The sequence below is a fragment of the Littorina saxatilis genome, linkage group LG16, assembly GCF_037325665.1.
Source record: "Littorina saxatilis isolate snail1 linkage group LG16, US_GU_Lsax_2.0, whole genome shotgun sequence".
Classification (NCBI taxonomy): Eukaryota; Metazoa; Mollusca; class Gastropoda; order Littorinimorpha; family Littorinidae; genus Littorina; species Littorina saxatilis.
In genome coordinates, this window is record NC_090260.1 from 32135026 (window position 1) to 32153439 (window position 18414).

Sequence of the window (18414 nt, forward strand, 5' to 3'; positions counted from 1 at the left end):
GATTAAGGTTTTTATGGTCTGTGTCGAGCTTAACTGCGGAAATGCACGAAAACTACACTTTTGGCCATAACTTGACATAACTTATCGACATTCATCCATTCAGCTGTCTAAGTGTGACGATATCCCAGGCATTTGAGAAACTTTAAAACAAAAAAGTGGCTGCCGAATTGGCAAAATGGGCAATTTTTAGAAGACCTCGCGTTTTTGGCAAAATTGCTGTCGATTATGCGTAATGAGCAGCGCTTTGCGGATTATGCGAAATGGGCAAAAATGTTGCCGATTCCGTGAATTCAAAAATTCTGTGAATTCGGCACGACATATACACATACAACCATCACATTGCAAAACAAAAGAAACAGTCAAGTAAAGCCAAATTAAATACAGCATTTACTCTCTGAAGAACTGTGATGTTCATTTCATGACATTTACTGACAAGCACCAGGACAAGGAGTATGTGTGGAAGCATTCCATTCACTGAGGTACGTTTAAAAAAACAATGGTTCGCCAACACCCCTCCCCCAAACTTTGACGTTCACTTGACGTCAAAATTATACAACTGTCAAGCACCAAGACAACAAATACATGTGGAAATAATTCATTCGCTTTGGCCCGTTGCCAAACAGTCATTCAATGAATACACTGCCCTCCCCCTGCTTTGACGTTCACCTGAAACTGACAAGCACCTGGTCAACAAACACTTGTGGAAACAATTCATTCACTTTGGTCTGTTGCCCGAGTTGCCCAAAAACCATTCGATGAATAAACCTCCCCCCCCCCCCCCCCCCCCCCCCCCACATTCACAAAATTATACAACTGACAAGCACCTGGACAATAAAATACTTGTGAAAACAATTCATTCACTTTGGTCTGTTGCCCGAGTTGCCCAAAAACCATTCGATGAATAAACCTCCCCCCCCCCCCCCCCCCCCACATTCACAAAATTATACAACTGACAAGCACCTGGACAATAAAATACTTGTGAAAACAATTCATTCACTTTGGCCCGTTGCCAACAAAATCATTCAATGAATACACTCCCCTGCCCCTGTTTGACGTTCACCTGAAACTGTCAAGCCCGTGGACAACAAATGTTTGTGGTAACAATTCATTCACTTTGCCTAGTTGCCCAAAAATCATTCAATGGATACACACACACACCCCTCCCCCCCCCCCCCCTTTCTTTGACGTTCACTTGTCAATTGTACAACTGACAAACACCTGGTCAACAAATGCTTGTGGAAACAATTCATGCACTTTGGTCTGTTGCCAAAAGAACATTCACTGAATAATACAACCCCCCCCCCCCCCCCCCAGAACTGTTGAATTCATGTTCAATTGACAAACATCCCAACAGATGTGAGTGGGAAACAATTTGTCGTGGCTAAAAATGCATTTCCTGTAACCCAAACCCCAGAACATTTCACAGCATCACGTTTTCTGATGTTTTGACAGGGATGGCCAAATCGTTCGCCTGATCGCCAGCAGCGAGTAAAATTTCTGCCGGGCTAGCAGAAACCGCCTGGAAACTTGCCCGGTTAGCCAGTGAAAATTCTAGTCAAATGCAACACTTTAGCTTGTAATATCGAGGTTCAAAGCCATATAAATACTGCAGATGCAACAACTGGGGGATGTACCGGGCCAGCGACAATTTTGGCGGGCTAGTGACTTTCTTGAAGTTACTCGCCCACCTGGCGAGTTAAAATGGTGAGATTTGGCCATCCCTGTTTTGAGATTCCGTCTTCAACGTTCATACTCCAATGATGTTCCCAGCCTTAGAGGACAAGAGATCAGTTCATTGAAAACATGTAAAGGTCCAAATGTCCCCACTTCGTAGAAAATGTAATGGTCACAAGGCCTCATATAAATCAAAACTGTCAGATGTCCAACCAGTTGGGGTTAGACTAAAGCGTCAAATCAGAATACTATGGGTCAATGACGCTTGGACACATTCGAGAAATACATGAGAAAGGTCCCTCCTGGGACGCAGTAAACCTCAAAAGAGCAGGTCTCAGGACGCGCTACCCACTCATTCGTTATCATTTTCATTACTGTATTGTCCCATCGCTGGGCGATTCGGGTCGCTTCCTCCTAGTGAAAAGCTAGCAGCAACAGAGTCGCGCTACCCAGGTGTATGCATGTTTAGGTGTAAATAATCAGCCACCTGCACTTATGGCAGAATGACCGAGGTCTTTTGCATGCCACAGTGGTGACACGGGGGTGGAACATGGATACCGTCTCTGAGTCTGCATAGAAAGTTGACCCGTGTCCGTTCCGGCCCGGATTCGAACCTGCCACCTAGGGATCACAAGTCCAGTGCCCTTCAAACTGAGGTACTGGGCCCATCACGTCAGTACTGTTGTCAGAATATGCTGTGCCAGGTGCTAATCTAACCAATCATTATGACCATAAGGGTTTTTTAAAGGGCTCAGAGAACTTCAAAGAGCCAGCATGACATTGACACCAAAGCTCCAGAGATCATGTGTCGTACAGGAATGTGCCGTGCAAAAGCAAGAATGTGAACGTCCTGGTCTTCGGACCCTCCGCATTTTCATTTAAATCGGGGGTCCCATGCAGGACCCTCTAGGTGGAGCGTCAAAGGAAAGCTGGTTTCTTTTTTCCCCTTCTATATCCCTAACTCGCCTCTCTCTCTCTCTCTCTCTCTCGATCTCTCTCACACACACACACACGCACACCAACTTTCCACTAGTATCTGTTTCTTCTATCAGGGGAGCGGTCTCGATGCTGTCTGTGTTCCCTTTCACGATAATCGTCACGACGATCTCTACCACCGCGCTGGTGACCTTGACCTCTGTGGTCATAGTGACCATGCTGTCTCTCCTGATGATGCTCTCTGTCCCTGTAGTTACCCTGGTGACCTTGACCTTCGTGTCTATTGTCATGACGACCATATGACCTCTGCTGGTGATAATCCCCCCTGTCCCTGTCCCCTCTTCTGTCATGGTGACCTCCGCTCCCGCCACGACCTCTGCCTCCACCTTGACCTCCACGACCTCTGAACCTGGAAGGGAAAAAAATAAAGCGTTTGAAACATTTCATTTTGTAAAACAACCAAAACAGATTTAACAAACTTGAAAACACGAGTGTTTAAGGCATTGGCCTTCCATGTGGAAGGATCAGGGTTTGAATCCCGTCTGTGCCTGGTGGGTTAAGGACGGAAATATATCTCTAAGATCTCATAAGTCAATTTGTGTGCAGACCTGAGGGTGCCTTACCCCCCCTTCGTGTGTACGTACAGGCAAGCACAAGACCAAGAATGCACGGAAAAGATTCTGTAATCGATGTCAGAGTTCAAGGGTGACTGACTAGGTGATAACTTCTCAATCTGTATTTTCACACAACCTATAAAATACCAGAATAGTTATCTTACCTGTCACCTCTGTCGTTCGACCACCAAGGAGAGACGCAGGGAGGTGGGAGTGTGGGGGTGGCCAGCGTTTTGGTGAACTCCGTGTCACGCTGTGTGTACCTGTCGGCAAACTCTTCCTCAAGATCGGTGAGTCGTTCGCTGCTACACATAGCCAGGACATCTGCGCTGAAGGCAGGGCCGGCTGACGCTGTAAAAGTACAAGTTTCAAGGTGAAATTCACATGGTGACGCAATAAAATGTGACAAAAACTGCTGACTCACAAGAGGTTAGATGAATCTAAATCCAGCCGACTACCAGATTGTGTAATAAATGATGGATTTTTGCAACAGTTAAAGGCAAAGTAAGCCTCCCGTAAACCATCACATACTGTCAGGCTTTTACACATAGTACAAGCACCCTTTCATTTAAACACCCACCGCTTGAGAACATCCTAGGTGCCCTACGTAAAGAGCAAGAAATTTTCAAAGAATTAATTTTTGCGTGGCCAGCCGGATTGTTCAGTATCACAATTGGATGTCTCGTTTGGGCGCTAGACCTAACTTTTAAAATCTAAATAATAAATTGACAGCTTGTTAGTATGTTACACAAACAATTCTTAAATCATAAAAGAATTCTTTTTTCATCAAGACAAGATCAGTACAATTCGAAGTATTGAAAGTTTGAAAAAAGAAAAGCCCGGAAACGTGTCACGCAAAACGTCTTTCTCGTAGCAGACGACTGTTCTGCATAGCGCCAGTTCCTTTGAACGGTCAACCACCACCGCTCTGACTAGTTCGTGTGACTCGCAGCCGTTTGTTGCGTTTTAGATTCAGAGGTACACAATAATGTGCTATTGCAGATAAGCTTACAGCGAGTCGCATTGAAATCATAAACTGACGATTAAATTGTGAAAAAAAAGGAAACTGGATCACACAGGTTCACGGTGGCTCAGGGGTAAGATAAACCACACACAAATAAATTCTTTGAAAATTGCTCACTCTTTACGGAGGGCACCTAGGATTTTCTCAAGAGGTGAGTGTTTAAATGAAAGGGTGTTCGAACTGTGTGTAAAAGCCTGATAGCATCTGTGATGGTTTACGGGAGGCTTACTGTGCCTTTAAGTGCGCTTCTGTGTGAGCACAAAACAAACAAACCTAACAGTAACATTCACAGATCTATAGAATCACCACGTAATGTCTCCAACACTATAGAGGCCTGTGTGAATGGGTTTTTTAGAATTTGTCAGTCACACACACACACACATGAGTAGACAAGAGTGGGTGATGTGCATGAAACAAAAAGACATAAACATGTATGCATGCTACATTTCTTCCTCTCTCTTTTGTTTCTGACAATTTTTTTCTGACAAAGTATGTTAAAACAAGGCCTTAAAAGGGAGTGATTCTTAAATTGGGGGGTCTTAAAAAGGGGGTTCCACTGTTACAGATGACATATCTATATGTTGAACAGGTTGACATGGCCCTCTGCAACTTGGTGAGGCGCATACAATGATACATTATGTTAAGAATAATAAACTGTTGTGTGTGTCACTGTGTGTGCGTCCTTTTGATGGCGAAACTTTCACACAAGCTCAAATAACTTTGTGTGTGTAGCATTGTGTGTGTCAGTGTGTGTGTGTGTAAACCTGTAAACACTGAAACATTAAAATCAATTAAAGGGGACAAGCATGAGTAAACACACTAAAAGTAAAACAGTAAACCACTGACACTGACAGACAGAAGGAATCAGAAAATATGCCCAGAAACGAATGAATTTCAAAATGTCCTTTTATTCCAACGGTTTCTCACCGAACAACAGTGGACGAAAAACGAAAAAGAAAGGAAGAAACAGACATGACGCCTCGGGGTACAAAAAAACCACACAATGTGTAACTGTAAGCTCCAAAGACGACGATGACTACTCCTACCTTCATTCAGCTCTGTTTCGGATGTCGTCGGACAAACAGGCGTAATAGATGGCTGGCTTTCTGTTCCATCTGCTTCGGTTTCACCGCATTTGTCAGGTAATATTTCTATGCCGACAAGGGCCGCTAAATCCTCTATCTCCGAAGTTGCCATTTTGAAGCCGAGATGTGATCAACAAACCGGAAGCTGCATGCTTATTCCCTTTCGTCAGAGTAAGTTCCCCTGACCCACTTTCGTTTCTGTCTTTTCCGGTAGTTTCATTCTCTTGTGCGTTTGTTGCTCAATAGTTTCTTGTAAATAATTTAAGAAAGGTTATTTCATACGGTTTTTTTCCTCTGTTTTTCCTCGCTTTTTTTCACAAATGTTTCGCACACATGAATTCGTTGTTGCACATATGTTTGTACCAATCACTCACAACCAAGTTTTCCCACTAGAAGTAGAATTGCTTTAGTATTTCTCAAAATAAAGATTTGCTGTTTCCGAGTTTTATTTTGTAAATCCTTCATAACGATATTTGAATATTTTCTCTTTGTTGAGCGAGTGTAAGTATATATCATTTGAATGGCATTTTGTAACTTATACTTACAAAGTAATAAAAGTATATTTTATATTCTATAATCAAAAGGTATAAGAAAGCTAGGTGACCAACACGTTTGCTGCTGAATTCATATTAAGTTTGCAGCTAATCATGGAAAAAAGGGTAGAGGCTCATGGTTACCATGAAATACGCTAATTTTTTTTGCGGAATATACAGCATGTACATGTACTTCAGCTAACTGATACAATTAAAGATCGAAGCAAGTCAGTCATTTCATTTGATAACCACACTCACACACACACATGTACGCACACACACACACACAAACACACTCACACACACACACACACACACTAACAGTATGGATTCAATTACTTTATTGACTTTTCTGAATTATAGTTCTTCAACTTCAAATGCAATTTTAATACCAGTGCTCTTATCACACAAGAATATATGGCATGTCACCATGCAAACACAGTGAACTCATTGTCTCCCAGGTACAAATTGATCCATACCTGCTCATATGGCTCTATCTGACCAGGTACAGATATATCCGTACACACACTACGGGCGGGGATATAGCTCAGTTGGTAGCGCGCTGGATTTGTATTCAGTTGGCCGCTGTCAGCGTGAGTTCGATCCCAGGTTCGGCGGAAATTTATTTCACAGAGTCAACTTTGTGTGCAGACTCTCTTCGGTGTCCGAACCTCCCCCCGTGTACACTACATTGGGTGTGCACGTTAAAGATCCCACGATTGACAAAAGGGTCTTTCCTGGCAAAATTGCTTAGGCACAGTTAATAATTGTCCACCTATACCCGTGTGACTTGGAATAATAGGCCGTGAAAGGTAAATATGCGCCGAAATGGCTGCAATCTACTGGCCGTATAAAATTTCATCTCACACGGCATCACTGCAGAGCGCCTAGAACTGTACCCACGAAATATGCGCGATATAAGCTTCATTGATTGATTGATTGATTGCATCTGCTCTCATTCGGCACATACCCGCATTCTGCTCAGACTGTTAGCTTCAGTCGCTTCCTGTAACGTCAATCCAACGCCTGCATTCTAGCGTGTTGATACAGTTTCTACACAGTTACTTCAATTCTGAGTGACCTGCTGCAGCACAGCTGGTCTCGGCTAAAAAAAACCATGGTCAACATAGGTGGGGTACAAAGTGTTAACCAAAGACATGCACTAGGAAAGAGATCGCTCACTCAAAGTCAGAAAGTGAAGCGCCGCCTTCTGATAATAGACAAACTTTGGAAATAACTCTTTCAGTTCGTAAAAGCTTGTAAAAAAGTGAATACTCAAGTGTGAAAATCAATCTGCTAGCAGAATATGATAGTGGAATGAATGGCCTTTCTGGTAATATAAAAGGTTTTAAAATTAACAACCTCATCACAAAGATCTGCACTCATACGCATCTGCCTAGTATTTTATGACTTGTACTAGCTCAGTACAGAATGTGTTGTACAAGCTCAGTACAGTATGTGTGGTACAAGCTCAGTACAGAATGTGTGGTACAAGCTCAGTACAGTATGTGTGGTACAAGCTCAGTACAGTATGTGTGGCACAAGCTCAGTACAGAATGTGTGGTACAAGCTCAGTACAGTATGTGTGGTACAAGCTCTGTACAGTATGTGTGGTACAAGCTCAGTACAGAATGTGTGGTACAAGCTCAGTACAGTATGTGTGGTACAAGCTCAGTACAGTATGTGTGGTACAAGCTCAGTACAGAATGTGTGGTACAAGCTCAGTACAGTATGTGTGGCACAAGCTCAGTACAGTATGTGTGGAACAAGCTCAGTACAGTATGTGTGGTACAAGCTCAGTACAGTATGTGTGGTACAAGCTCAGTACAGTATGTGTGGTACAAGCTCAGTACAGTATGTGTGGTACAAGCATACAGTATGTGTGGTACATGCTCAGTACAGAATGTGTGGAACAAGCTCAGTACAGTATGTGTGGTACAAGCTCAGTACAGTATGTGTGGTACAAGCTCAGTACAGAATGTGTGGTACAAGCTCAGTACAGTATGTGTGGCACAAGCTCAGTACAGTATGTGTGGAACAAGCTCAGTACAGTATGTGTGGTACAAGCTCTGTACAGTATGTGTGGTACAAGCTCAATACAGTATGTGTGGTACAAGCTCAGTACAGTATGTGTGGTACAAGCTCAGTACAGAATGTGTGGTACAAGCTCAGTACAGTATGTGTGGCACAAGCTCAGTACAGTATGTGTGGAACAAGCTCAGTACAGTATGTGTGGTACAAGCTCAGTACAGTATGTGTGGTACAAGCTCAGTACATTATGTGTGGAACAAGCTCAGTACAGTATGTGTGGTACAAGCTCAGTACAGTATGTGTGGTACAAGCTCTGTACAGTATGTGTGGTACAAGCTCAGTACAGTATGTGTGGTACAAGCTCAGTACAGTATGTGTGGTACAAGCTCAGTACAGTATGTGTGGTACAAGCTCAGTACAGTATGTGTGGTACAAGCTCAGTACAGTATGTGTGGCACAAGCTCAGTACAGTATGTGTGGTACAATTAAGCTCAGTACAGTATGTGTGGTACAAGCTCAGTACAGTATGTGTGGTATGTACAAGCTCTGTACAGTATGTGTGGTGTAAGCTCAGTACAGTGTGTGTGTGTGTGTGTGTGTGTGTGTGTGTGTGTGTGTGTGTGTGTGTGTGTGTGTGTGTGTGTGTGTGTGTGTGTGTGTGTGTGTGTGTGTGTGTGACTTGAGTGTATACTGCTAGTTTTAGTGAATGTTCTTTTAAACTTATGCTGTCCAGTGTTGTTTTTAAATTAATGTTGTTGATCAGTTTGTATAAATGATGCGTGTGTTGGTGTATATGGCTGGATTGAAATGTTTCTTAACCGCAATGTCATCACAAATTCCCAACCTTGGGCAATTAGAGATTCTGTGTTCTGTATTCTGTACAGTATGTGCTGCTCAAGCTGACAGTACAGTTAAAGGACAAGCTTAAAGCTTAGAGAGTACAGTATATGTGTGGGTCAAGATTAGTACAGTATGCATAGTTCAAACTCAGTGCAGTATCTGTGGTTCAAGCTCAGTAAAGAACACGGCGGAACAGCCTGAAGTATTTAAGCAGCCAGGAACAGACGAGGTACAGGACAAAAATAGAGCTGACTGTCACCACGCGAGACTCCAACCCCATGAACTCCGACCACAGCCTCTCGCCCGTCAACCTCTCTGTAAAGCTGTCAAAGACGCCCGCCACCACAGACAGAACACGCCGACAGATCACCATGCCGATGCAGGCTAGCGAGACGACGACGAAAGCGACGGAGACGAGGAGGACGGCCTTGACCTTGCCAGCCCGCAAAATGGACATCCGGTAGGATCTCAGACGGGCCAAGTAGTTGCCAGGTAACCCCAGGCCTGGCAGCGGGACTTGGATGAAGCGCTGGTTGTGTCGCTTCTGCTCTCGACGTCGGGCCGCCAGGTGTAAGGGGCTCTGTGTGGCGATGGCTCGTCCCAGTTCTGTTGTAACATCGGTAACGCACAAAATTTACTTCATGTCTTTACTTATTGCAACATGGAGCTACATATATAGATTACAGTGGTACCTGCGATGAAAGGACACCCTTGGGACCAGCCAAAAGTGTCCCTCCATTGCAGGTGGCCTGTCATGACAGGTATACTTTGGTTGAGATAATGAACAAATGGACAACACAAAGCGCCCTTTTAAGAGAGGTGTCCTCTCAAAGGAGGGGCCACACATTGCAGGTGGCCTGTCATGACAGGTATACTTTTGGTTGAGATAATGGACAAATGGACAACACAAAGCGCCCTTTTAAGAGAGGTGTCCTCTCATAGGAGGGGCCACACATTGCAGGGGCCACTGTACACAATGTTCTATTTTTAACTCACATTGAGAATTCATGAGCGACTTTTTTTGTTCAGTGGTGCACTTACGGGGGTCGAGGCTAGCTTGCCGGGTGTTCCACTGTACAACAGCAGACGGTGTGCAAGCAGCAAGGTATGCTACATTACCTTCATTGAGAAGACAGGTGGCGATTCTCTGGCGACACAGGGGGCAGTCGGTGGTGGTGGGGGTTCTGATGGTGGTCAGACGACGCATACAGCACTCACAGAAGTCGTGTCGGCATGGCAACGCGGTGTGAGGAGAAAGCATCACCTCCAGACACATAGGACAGGTGTGCTCCCACAACACTTCTTCCGCCTGCAGCGTCTGCTCCGCTCTCTCCTGTGTCGGCAATCAATCAACGCATCAATCAATCCATCAATATCTCTATCAATCCATCAGTCTCTTAATCAATCAATCAATCCATCAATTATTCTATCAATCCATCAATATCTCTAGCAACTCATCACTATCTCTATCAATCTCTTTATCAATCAATCAATCAATCCATCAATCAACTCATCAATATCTCTATCAATCCATCACTATCTCTATCAATCCATCAATCTCTTTCTCAATCAAGCAATCAATCAATCCATCAATATCTTTCTCAGTCCATCAATCTCTTTATCAATCAATCAATCACTTTATCAATCAATCGATCAAGAGTACAACTATGCCTGGTTTCCCTGCTCCTATGAACTAACTAATGCTGATGAAATGCATGTGAGTATACTATAGAGTAATGCAACTTAGTGACTGTATGACTAACTCTTACTTGCCCCCCCCCCCCCCAATCCCCTATGCACGCACGAACACAAACACTCAGGCCAAAACAATATGCTTTTTTGTGTTTTTGTTGAGAAATGCAAAAAAAGTTTTAAGGTTGGCGAGAAAAAAATAGGGTCGGTCAGGTACTAAACCAACTTATCTTTTTTTGCCTCACACAAACACTCACATGCACACCTTACCTTCCTCTCCATCTGTTCTCTTTGTCGCTCAGCGTCTGACTTGACCGGGGGGGCTTTTCTTCCCACTAGGTCTTCTGTATGGTCATCTTGCATCCACCGCTCTCCCCCTCTGTCCATTCTTCCCCTTCGCCCCTCCTGACTGTCCAGCACTGACCACTGCCTCTCTTCCTCCAAGTCCACAGAATCCCGAAGGGCTCGCCGCCTCTGTCGTCTGGACCTGTGAACTATGGCGCGCACCGTGGAGAAACTGCTGGCTTTCGCACAACCTGTGTTGCTGCTCTGTGGCGCTGAAGAGTTTGTCGTCACTGGTCTGTCTGGCAGGCATGTGGTAGTCCTTGGTCTGGCTGGCTGGCATGGATTAGTCCTTTGTCTGGCTGACTGGATTTCAGGCCTGGACAAGACACTGGAGTTAGGGTGTGTGCAGGTGCCAGCCTGCGAGTCCTGCAAGGTTTGAAGCACAGGTGACGTCCCACTGTCACTGGCCAGTTCTACCGAAGCCTCATCAAACAGCCGTGTCGCATCACCGGCCAGATCTTGTGATGGCTCACCAAACAGTTGTCCAAGATACAAACAGTCATCCTCCCCGTCTGAGCTACCGTTCCCAAGTGTCTGTCGTCGCGCAGAACGTCTGTCGTTGCAGCGTGCGTCTCTGTGCCCACAATCAGTGCACGTACATCTATCTACGTCATAACCACACATCCTTTCTTCTCTGTACAATGCTGCACACTCTGTGCTGAGTGACAGGTCCCGCTCTGTATCAACCGCCCCCTCTATGCTGTCGTGTGACACATCACAGTCTGTATCAGCTGCGCCCTGAGTTAGGCAGAGCTGATCAGTATTTTTCAAGCTGCGGTCAACTGACGGCAACGTTATCCAATGGTGGCGGCTGGTGTCCGTGATGTCGATTCGATCACGCAGGAGATGGACCGGGGGCAGAGTTGTCTGTCCACAGCCACACTTCCTGGCCGACTTGACAAAGTCGAACGATCCGAGGCGTCCTTGACACTTTGGGCACAGAACCTTGCCTCGTGTGTAGCACGCCTGTAATCACGTACGTCAGTTGGGGATCAGCACACGTGTACAACCGGGGTGAGAAAGAGAGAGAGAGATAGAGGGGGAGAGTGAGGGAGACAGAGAACGAACGAACAAACAAACAAACGAACAAACTTTATTTTACAAGGATAAAGGTTTAAGGCACATTGTCTTGTCTAACATCCTGTCCTTACAAATACTAAACATATAATACTCACTAAAGAAGCATACAAATGAAGAAAAACAATTATAGAAAAATTGTTAAATGCTAAGGGAGAGAGACAGAGAGAGAGGGAGACAGAAAGAGAGAGAGGGAGAGAGAGGGGAGAGAGATTATAAATTTGTTTACTGCATGGTTCCTTTCCAACAAATCTAATGCAAACATTGTGATTTAAGCTTGATTCAACTAGTTGATATACAAGATTAACTGGTCTGTGTAAGGGCCACAAATTCCTACTTAAAATAAACCCAATGCAGCCCCCTTCCTTTAACTTTTAACACCTCCATAAGATTTTAATGCTTCATGACAGAAGTAAAGAACATCTCCCAAACTATGAGAAAAACAGGTTCTACAAAGAAAAAAGCGTTCCTGTCAAAAACATCAAAACAGAGGTAGAAATACAGAGGTTATGAACATATTAAAATCTATAAAAAAAAATTACAAAAATTACAAAAATATAAAATGTCATGCACAGTTTAAAATTAGACTCGACTCAACCCTCAAGACTCATCCTTATAAAAAAACAAGTCGCGTAAGGCGAAATTACAACATTTAGTCAAGCTGTCGAACTAACAGAATGAAACTGAACTCACTGCATTTTTACAGCAAGAGCGTATACTCGTAGCATCGTCAGTCCACCGCTCGATGCACAGGCAGTGAAATTGACAAGAAGAGCGGGGTAGTAGTTGCACTGAGAAGGATAGCACGCTTTTCTTTATCTCTATTCTTTTTAACTTTCTGAGCGTGTTTTTAATCCAAACATATCACATCTATATGTTTTTGGAATCAGGAACCCACAAGGAATAAGATGAAATTGTTTTTAAATCGATTTCAGAAATTTTATTTTAATAATAATTTTTATATTTTTAATTTTCAGAGCTTGTTTTTAATCCGAATATAACATATTTATATGTTTTTGGAATCAGAAAATGATGAAGAATAAGATGAACGTAAATTTGGATCGTTTTAAAAAAAACATTTTTGTTTACAATTTTCAGATTTTTAATGACCAAAGTCATTAATTAATTTTTAAGCCACCAAGCTGAAATGCAATACCGAAGTCCGGCCTTCGTCGAAGATTGCTGGGCCAAAATTTCAATCAATTTGATTGAAAAATGAGGGTGTGACAGTGCCGCCTCAACTTTTACAAAAAGCCAGATATGACGTCATCAAAGGTATTTATCGAAAAAAAGAAAAAAACGTCCGGGGATATCATTCCCAGGAACTCTCATGTCAAATTTCATAAAGATCGGTCCAGTAGTTTGGTCTGAATCGCTCTACACACACAGACAGACAGACAGACACACACACACACACATCACAACCCTCGTCTCGATTCCCCCCTCTACGTTAAAACATTTAGTCAAAACTTGACTAAATGTAAAAACCAAGGACAATTGCCACACAGTGCTGGCGGATTCAGAAATAAAATACATCACATTTACTAAGAATTTAAGAATTGCACTAACTAATAGCATCTGGAATTCCGAAGCATGAGTGACTCACGGGAGATACACACATAAAACACACACACACACACACACACAGTGTTTTACAAGAGTGGTTCCACTGCGCCGATTTTAAAAATGGCTGGGGTGGTCAATGACTGATCAATGCAAACATCAAACACCAACACACCTGAATGATGGTGTCCAGCAGCCAGGGAGGGCCGTTGTCATGGGAGACAAACAGGTGAGTGGACGCTGGCCCCAATGAGCTGTCACAGTCCCCCCGCCCTGACACACCTGTCACACACCACCGACATGCCATGACACTTTTTGACAGACGGTAATTATTTTCATTGAATTCTCTATATAGATTAACAAGAAGAGCAAACGCTCGATCGAGTCACTTTCGCAGTTCTGAATATTATATGAGGCATCAGATGGACAGGAAGAAATTGCTATTCACAACACAATGCATACCTGAAGCATACCTGTGACCTTGAAAAAGGTCAAAGGTCACCAAAGCAGACGTCAAAGTGTAGAGGTCACTGGGAGTCACGTTCACATAAAATTTGAGCCCGGTCACTTTTATAGTTTCCGAGAAAAGCCCAACGTTAAGTTGTGTGTTGCCGAACAGAAAAGGCTAGTTATCTCCCTTGTTTTTCTGATAACGTTCGTAAAAGGCTACAGATGTAAATACTTTGATGTAAAGAATAATCCTACAAAGTTTCAATCACATCCGATGAACTTTGTCAAAGATATAAAATGTCTAATTTTTCCTTTGACGCTGACCTGTGACCTTGAAAAAGGTCAAAGGTCAACGAAACCATCGTTAAAGTGTAGAGGTCATTGGAGGTCACGACTAAACAAAATATGAGCCCGATCGCTTTGATAGTTTCCGAGAAAAGTCCAACGTTAAGGTGGTGTCTACGGACGGCCGGCCAGACGGCCGGCCGGACGGCCGGCCGGCCGGACAGACTAACACTGACCGATTACATAGAGTCACATTTTCTCAAGTGACTCAAAAAGTATGACAGACATCACGTGACGTATGACGTACGTGTTTGCAATAAGGGGAAAGTTTTCATTTGACCTTACACACACAAACACACACACAAACACATGAGATTGCACTCAAAACAGATATTTAAACAGGCATATATTGCATGGGTACTAGAATTCTCTTAGACTCGATCATGTCAATCTAAATTTATATAAGTTCTAATGTGAACTCGGAAAACAACAGAAGAAAAGAATCCTGATGAAAAATAGTGATGAATATCATTATTCCTTATTTGAAATAGAAACATAAGAGCTTAGGAATAGTATAGCCATATCTGCAGGCTGGTTCTGTCATGCAGCATCCTAATCTTGAGCAATGAAATTGTGGTCTTACCCTGGGTAGCTTCTCCGTGGGAGTTGACAATGGCATCCTGTGACAGCAGAGACACCCTGCAGCGTCGACACTTCACCGTCACTCGGCTCGTCTGCATCCTGACCCTGGGTCACCCAGACACACATGCAACTGCAACAGAGAAACAAACAAATGAAACAAACTCGTCAGACAGCCCACTTTTGTCAACATCACCGGCCAACGAATGTAGACACATTACCATCATCGAACGCTGAAGAAGAAACGACTGTAACAGTGAAACAGACAACTGCAACAGAGAAACAAACAAATGAAACAAACTCGTCAGACAGCCCACTTTTGTCAACATCACCGGCCAACGAATGTAGACACATTACCATCATCGAACGCTGAAGAAGAAACGACTGTAACAGTGAAACAGACAACTGCAACTGCAACAAAGAAACAAACAACTGCAACAGTTAAACAAACAACTAGATAACAGAGAAACAAACAACTGCAACACACACACACACACACACACACACACACACACACACACACACACACATTGTATGATGTATCGCATAAACACTGTTCGAAGTAAACAGAACTGCAGAGGTGCATTCTACACTGAGATTGAGAAATAACAACCTGGTCCGATAGAAAACGAATTGTTGTGCTCCTTTTTAATGATGTTGTTATATTATCATGTGTCTGTTTACGAATAAAATACTGTTTAAATAAAAAATAAAAAGGAATGTGGAGGTAACTCAGAATCAAAGTCCCTCTCTGATAATACCAGAGACATAGATAGAATGTATGTCTCTGATAATACTTATTATTTGAAAGTGATAAAACACAGAACGGACACTAGACCACTATCACACGTCCTACGTCGAGCAAACCAACAAGTCACAGCGTACGTCTCGTCTACAGGGTACCGAGTGCATACAGGTGCATTATCGTATGATGTGATAAACCCAATAATGATTACCTGTATAGTCTGACGCAAAAAGTGCGAGAGTAACGTGTGCGACTCATTCGATCACCTGCTGTTGCTTGGTTTTGGTTAGCCAAGGCTGGGAGCTAAGGTGAAGGTCATTATCTTGCAGGGGAGGCGATGCTCTTTAACTTTCCGTGGAAAAGATTTGTTTTAAAATCATCCGACAGTGACCAAAAAAGATAGGGTCGGTAGGTCCGCTTTTTTAATTTTTTTTATATATATCTATAACATTTTTTAGTAAGCAGGTTACTTTCCTTAGTCTCAGTATGGTTCACAAAATGTGCCAAAAGTTTTTGGGTTTTTTTAGAAATGAAAACAAATCGCGTAAGGCGAAATTACTACATTTAGTCAAGCTGTGGAACTCACAGAATGAAACTGAACGCACTGCATTTTTTCACAATGACCGTAGTCCGCCGCTTGTGCAAAAGGGAGTGAAACTGATCGACGAGCCTGTTTAGCGCGGTAGTGGTTTCGTTCTGCTGCATAGCACGCTTTTTTTGTCGGTGCCTCTCTTCGTTTTAACTTTCCGAAGTCTGAGCGTGTTTTTAATCCAAACATATCATATCCATGTATATGTTTTTGGAATCAGGAACCGACAAGGAATAAGATGCAATTGTTTTTAAATCGATTTCGGACATTTTATTTTGATCATAATTTTTATATTTTTAATTTTCAGAGATTGTTTTTAATCCAAATATAACATATTTATATGTTTTTGGAATCAGGAAATGATGTAGAATAAGATAAACGTAAATTTGAATCGTTTTGTATAAACAAAAAAATTATTACATTTTTTTTAATTTTTAATGACCGGCAAAGTCATTAATTAATTTTAAGCCACCAAGCTGAAATGCAATACCAAAGTCCGGCCTTCGTCGTCACAGACCGGTGCCAGAGTGATTGTGGTGGTGCCAGAGTGATAGTGGTGGTGCCAGAGTGAGAATGGTTCCAGCCCGGTGCAAGAGTAACAACCCCCTCCTTCAGCTCTCTGAGACACGAGACGTGGCCCAGTCCAGTCGAGACCCACCATGCCCACGAGAAGCTCTGGGGATCGGCAGCGTTGCTGCGTCGGACAGCGGACTTCGTCCTGCAGACCGTCTGACAATTTAGCAAAGCTGAACGCAGAAGAAGAAGAAGAAGAAGAAGAAGAAGAAGAAGAATATCACTCAACATAGTATCTTTCAGAGTCCGATCACTTTTACCTCATCTGATGCCATTTTCAGAATGTCGGTGCAAAAATGACACGTTTAAATTTTTTAAATTTGTTTGTGTATGTGATTGTGTGGACTGTGCGCGGCATTTGTGTCATTTTTTGGTTAAAATCGAGCAGATACTCCCGGAAATATGTTGATGCAGTTCGAGAAACAGATATAATTTTAATCTACGAAAACGTCATAAAATGAATTACGCTATTTCCAGCCACATCGGAAAGACACGTTACAATATTTCAAATACAAACACATCATCGAGTCACAACAAACCGTAAACCAGGGCTTCTTATCCCTTTTAAAATAGGTCCTGGGGTTATCAATGATTGGACAGCCACCCCATTTAATTACCCTACTCTCGTTTATCAGATTTTTGGCATGACATCATATTCACAATTCTGTATCATGAAGTCTGTCCGATGAATGTGTCTGATTTTGTCACACTTGTTTCAACACACTATATATGATGTAAATTAGGTGTGTCATGAACTACAACGAGAACATCAAATGTCAGACGATTAGAAAAACCACCCATCCCTCCCATTAGGATTCTGTGTGTGTGTATGTATGTGTCGTCTCTCTGTCTGTCTGTCTGTCTGTCTGTCTGCTGATCCGAGTGTGTCACGTCCGTGTTTGTCTGTTATTTCCTAACCCACCCTCCCATTTTGATTCGAGGCTGTGTGCGTGTGTGTGTGTGTGTGTGTGTGTGTGTGTGTGTGTGTGTGTGTGTGTGTGTGTGTCTGTCTGTCTGTCTGTCTGTTTGTCAATCTGTCTACCGATCTCTGTCAGTCTGTCAGTCTCTCAGTCTCTCAGTCTCAGTGTCTATCATCTGTCTGTCTGTCTCACGGTGTCCGTGCGTCTGTCTCTGTCTCTATGTCTGTCTGTCTCTGTCTCTGTCTATGTCTGTCTCTGTCAGTCTGTCAGTCTCTCAGTCTCTCAGTCTCAGTGTCTATCATCTGTCTGTCTGTCTCACGGTGTCCGTGCGTCTGTCTCTGTCTCTATGTCTGTCTGTCTCTGTCTGTCTGTCTGTCTCTCTCTCTGTCTCTCTCTCTCTGTCTCTCTCTGTCTCTCTGTCTGTCTGTCTGTCTCTCTCTGTCTCTGTCTCTCTGTCTGTCTGTCTGTCTGTCTCTCTCTCTCTCTCTCTCTCTCTCTCTCTCACTCTCTCTCTCACTCTCTCTCTCTCTCTCTCTCTCTCTCTCTCTCTCTCTCTCTCTCTCTCTCTCTGCCTTTAAAAAAAATCACCGTGTCACACACAAAAAAGGCCAATATGTCACAGACTTATTCCAACTGAATTGCACTGTTACACTTGGCTTATCAGGAGACGGCTACAGTTGTTAAACTCAGTATGATTCTTGCATAATATGGAAGCTTTATCTATGTACTTTGCCAGTCATGGTGACCTGTCTTACTTTCTACAAAAATGTCAGTGTCTTAAAGCCTGAACTCGATTTCT

At 43.2% G+C, this 18414-nt stretch overlaps 2 protein-coding genes across 2 annotated transcripts; both read right to left on the bottom strand.

Moving 5' to 3' along the window:
• Positions 1 to 915: 915 nt before the first annotated feature.
• Positions 916 to 5555, bottom strand: LOC138950854 (RNA guanine-N7 methyltransferase activating subunit-like). Its single transcript, XM_070322569.1, has 3 exons — positions 5295 to 5555; positions 3389 to 3575; positions 916 to 3019 (listed from the first exon to the last, which is right to left on the bottom strand). The coding sequence occupies exons 1-3, from the start codon at positions 5443 to 5445 to the stop codon at positions 2704 to 2706; spliced, it is 654 nt and encodes a 217-aa protein (XP_070178670.1). The 5' UTR covers positions 5446 to 5555; the 3' UTR covers positions 916 to 2703.
• A 635-nt stretch (positions 5556 to 6190) lies between these two features.
• LOC138950840 (E3 ubiquitin-protein ligase RNF180-like) lies at positions 6191 to 15833 on the bottom strand. The gene is made up of 6 exons (XM_070322559.1): positions 15745 to 15833; positions 14793 to 14921; positions 13590 to 13696; positions 10700 to 11740; positions 9857 to 10070; positions 6191 to 9343 (listed from the first exon to the last, which is right to left on the bottom strand). Exons 2-6 carry the CDS (start codon positions 14887 to 14889, stop codon positions 8910 to 8912), a joined length of 1893 nt encoding a protein of 630 aa, XP_070178660.1. The 5' UTR covers positions 14890 to 14921; positions 15745 to 15833; the 3' UTR covers positions 6191 to 8909.
• Between the last annotated feature and the right edge of the window lie 2581 nt (positions 15834 to 18414).

What these genes read in the sequence shown, in the direction of transcription:
- LOC138950854 (XM_070322569.1), bottom strand. Translation starts at nt 5,445, where the DNA reads ATGGCAACTTCGGAGATAGAGGATTTAGCGGCCCTTGTCGGCATAGAA. An exon ending in CGAAACAGAGCTGAATGAAG is followed by an intron (nt 3,576 to 5,294) that starts GTAGGAGTAGTC and finishes GTACTTTTACAG; the next exon opens with CGTCAGCCGGCCCTGCCTTC. An exon ending in TCGAACGACAGAGGTGACAG is followed by an intron (nt 3,020 to 3,388) that starts GTAAGATAACTA and finishes TTTCCCTTCCAG; the next exon opens with GTTCAGAGGTCGTGGAGGTC.
- LOC138950840 (XM_070322559.1), bottom strand. Translation starts at nt 14,889, where the DNA reads ATGCAGACGAGCCGAGTGACGGTGAAGTGTCGACGCTGCAGGGTGTCT. An exon ending in CCACGGAGAAGCTACCCAGG is followed by an intron (nt 13,697 to 14,792) that starts GTAAGACCACAA and finishes GGTGTGTGACAG; the next exon opens with GTGTGTCAGGGCGGGGGGAC. An exon ending in CACCTGTCTTCTCAATGAAG is followed by an intron (nt 9,344 to 9,856) that starts GTAATGTAGCAT and finishes ATGTTACAACAG; the next exon opens with AACTGGGACGAGCCATCGCC.